The following is a 2,548-nucleotide window of genomic DNA, read 5'->3' as shown; positions in this document are numbered from 1 at the left end:
GGGGGTGGGGTGGGGGCCAGGGTGGGGCCAGGTGGGGGCCAGGAAAGAAGTTAATTGTTTCTCAGGAAATTCTGTGACTTCAGGAGATCCTGGAGGTTGGGTCAGCAGGGGAGAACATATCCATGAAAGTGTCCTAAAGGGAAAGAAAATCGTTAATTCAGTTCCCATCAAGAGTGTATGCATATGTGTGTATGTATAATACATGTATACTAGTGTGCACACTGATACAGACGCAGCTTACTTAACCTGCCATCGTTCTGACATCTCATGTCTTTTTTTGGCAAAAAATTTTTCATTACAATATATTTCTGATTTTACGGTTGAAATCAGTGGAAAAATAAGGCTTCCTTGACAGCTAATTATCATGAAGCATCCTGCAACGTGAGAGGTAGACAACAACCAAAACCTTACTCTAATCATGGAGACGATTTGCACAAAAGCCACCACTTTCCCTTTGGTCTCTGTATAGTTAGGATGGTGTGTGTGTGTGTAGAGAACAGAGGACCTTTAACTATTTCTTTTTTTTTTTTTTTGAGTTGGAGTCTCACTCTGTCACCCAGACTGGAGTGCACTGCAGCCTCGACCTGCTGGGGCTCCGGCGATCCTTCTGCCTCAGCCTTCCAAGTGGCTGGAATTACAGGCGCATGCTACCACGCCTGGCTAATGTTTTGATTTATTGTAGAGATGAGGTCTCACCAAGTTGCCCAGGCAGGTCTCGAACCCGTGGGCTCAGGCAATCCCCTCACCTCAGCCTCCCAAGGCGCGGGATGACAGGCTGAGCCACCGAGCCCGGCTCAGAAGAGTACTTCTACACAGTGTGCACACATGTATGCATGTATTATACATACACACATATGCATACACTCTTGATGGGAACTGGAATTAACAACTTTCTTTCCCTTTAGGACACTTTCATGGATATGTTTTCATGGTAGAGAATATGTACTTTTTTTTGGTCTTTGTTACGTGCAGATAACTTTTTGCTTTGTTTTAGGTCAAAATTTGCCCAACAGGTTTTCTGTGTTTGAGCCATTAGAAGTAGTCCCTATGGGGAAGGGGCGTGGCGTTTGCGGGGTTTGCCTGCTGGCTGGCCTGCCCTTTGTCCCCAGGGTCCTGCTCATTCTCGAGGGAGTAAGGGAGGATTGGGAGGGTTCTGCTCCCTGCCCTTCCCGCCCTGACAGGTTTCCTGAGCCGATGAGCACGGGCCTTTGACCTGTTGGCCCACTGAACGAGTTTCGAGTCCTGCTCTGAATGTCTACCCTGTTGTAAGCCCACGTGTGGATGAGGCACCTCTTGGTCCCCAGGAAGGCCAAACTGTGGTATCTGGGGAGGGAGCAGTTCTTCCTCCGTCCCGTTCTGTGAGACTCTTAGGCTGTGAGATTTAAGGGGAGGCTGATTGGAGACATGAAAAGAGGGGAGCCTGTCCCAGGTGTCCATATCAGCAGAGAAACCGTTTGGAATATGAGCAGGAGGAAAGGCAGTCGGATTTTACCCTGGTCCCAAGGCTGTGGCAGTGGATCTTGGAATCCACGGTTAGGAGGCTGTGTGGAGCGTCTGTGTTGGAAATTGGGGCTTTTGAAGGCATGCAGTTCCTCCCCCCGTCTTGGTGTTTTTGTGCAGGAGAATTTCCGATTCTCCTCTACTGTAGATTAATCCTGATTTATGGCCTAGGGACGAAGGAGTCTGGTTTGGGTCTAAGCACCTGCAGATGTTAAGTTTCAAAACTGAAGGTCCAGGCCATGCACAGTGGCTCATGCCTGTAATCCCAGCCATCTGGGAGGCCGAGGCAAGAGGGTTGCTTGTGCCCAGGAGTTCGAGACTAGCCTGGGCAACATGGCGAGACCTCATCTCTACAAAATAAAAAGTAAAAAATTAGCTGGGCATGGGGGCACGTGTCTGTGGTCCCAGCTATTCAGGAGGCCGAAGAGGAAGGACTGCCCGAGCCCAAGAGTGGAGGATGCAGTGAACTGTGATCGTGCCACTGCACTCCAGCCTAGGCGACAGAGTGAGACCCCGACGCAAAACCCCCCAGACAAACAGAAGGCGAAGTGGGCCTCTGTGGGGCAGTGATGACTGGGCGACTGTGTCTGGCGGCGTCCTGCCAGGAGCAGTGGCCATGATGGGTGGCGCCCCTCCCCATGTTCGGAAGGGAGAGGCTTTCGGCTTTCGGATTTCGGCTTTTGGCTTTCGGCTTTCTGTCCGGGGCGGACCTGTGAGCGTCCTCTCGTCTTCTCTCCACCCGACCAGCGGCCCGCGCAGCCTGCGACCCGTGGAAGGAGAGCGGCGACGTGTCGGACAGCGGCAGCAGCACCACCAGCGGGCACTGGAGTGGGAGCAGCGGTGTCTCCACCCCCTCGCCCCCCCACCCCCAGGCCAGCCCCAAGTATTTGGGGGATGCCTTTGGCTCTCCCCAGACCGACCACGGCTTTGAGACCGACCCTGACCCCTTCCTGCTGGACGAACCTGCTCCACGCAAAAGAAAGGTGCGTGATCGTGGGGCGGGCGTCTGGGTGGCAGGGCCCGCCGTGGCGGGGCGGAGACCCCAGCC

General features: G+C 53.4%; 1 protein-coding gene across 1 annotated transcript in view; it reads left to right on the top strand.

The window, feature by feature from the left end:
• Nucleotides 1-2,548, top strand: part of ZNF395 (zinc finger protein 395) — a 14,225-nt gene that overhangs the window by 5,726 nt on the left and 5,951 nt on the right. Inside the window, exon 4 of the mRNA XM_021716823.1 lies at nt 2,248-2,483. Within this exon, the coding sequence (XP_021572498.1) occupies nt 2,248-2,483 (236 nt within the window). The remainder of the gene's footprint in view (nt 1-2,247; nt 2,484-2,548) is intronic.

Source organism: Carlito syrichta, unplaced genomic scaffold (genome assembly GCF_000164805.1).
Source record: "Carlito syrichta isolate Samal-C Ts95f unplaced genomic scaffold, Tarsius_syrichta-2.0.1 Scaffold308976, whole genome shotgun sequence".
Taxonomy (NCBI): Eukaryota; Metazoa; Chordata; class Mammalia; order Primates; family Tarsiidae; genus Carlito; species Carlito syrichta.
This window is presented reverse-complemented; position numbering and strand designations above follow the sequence as displayed.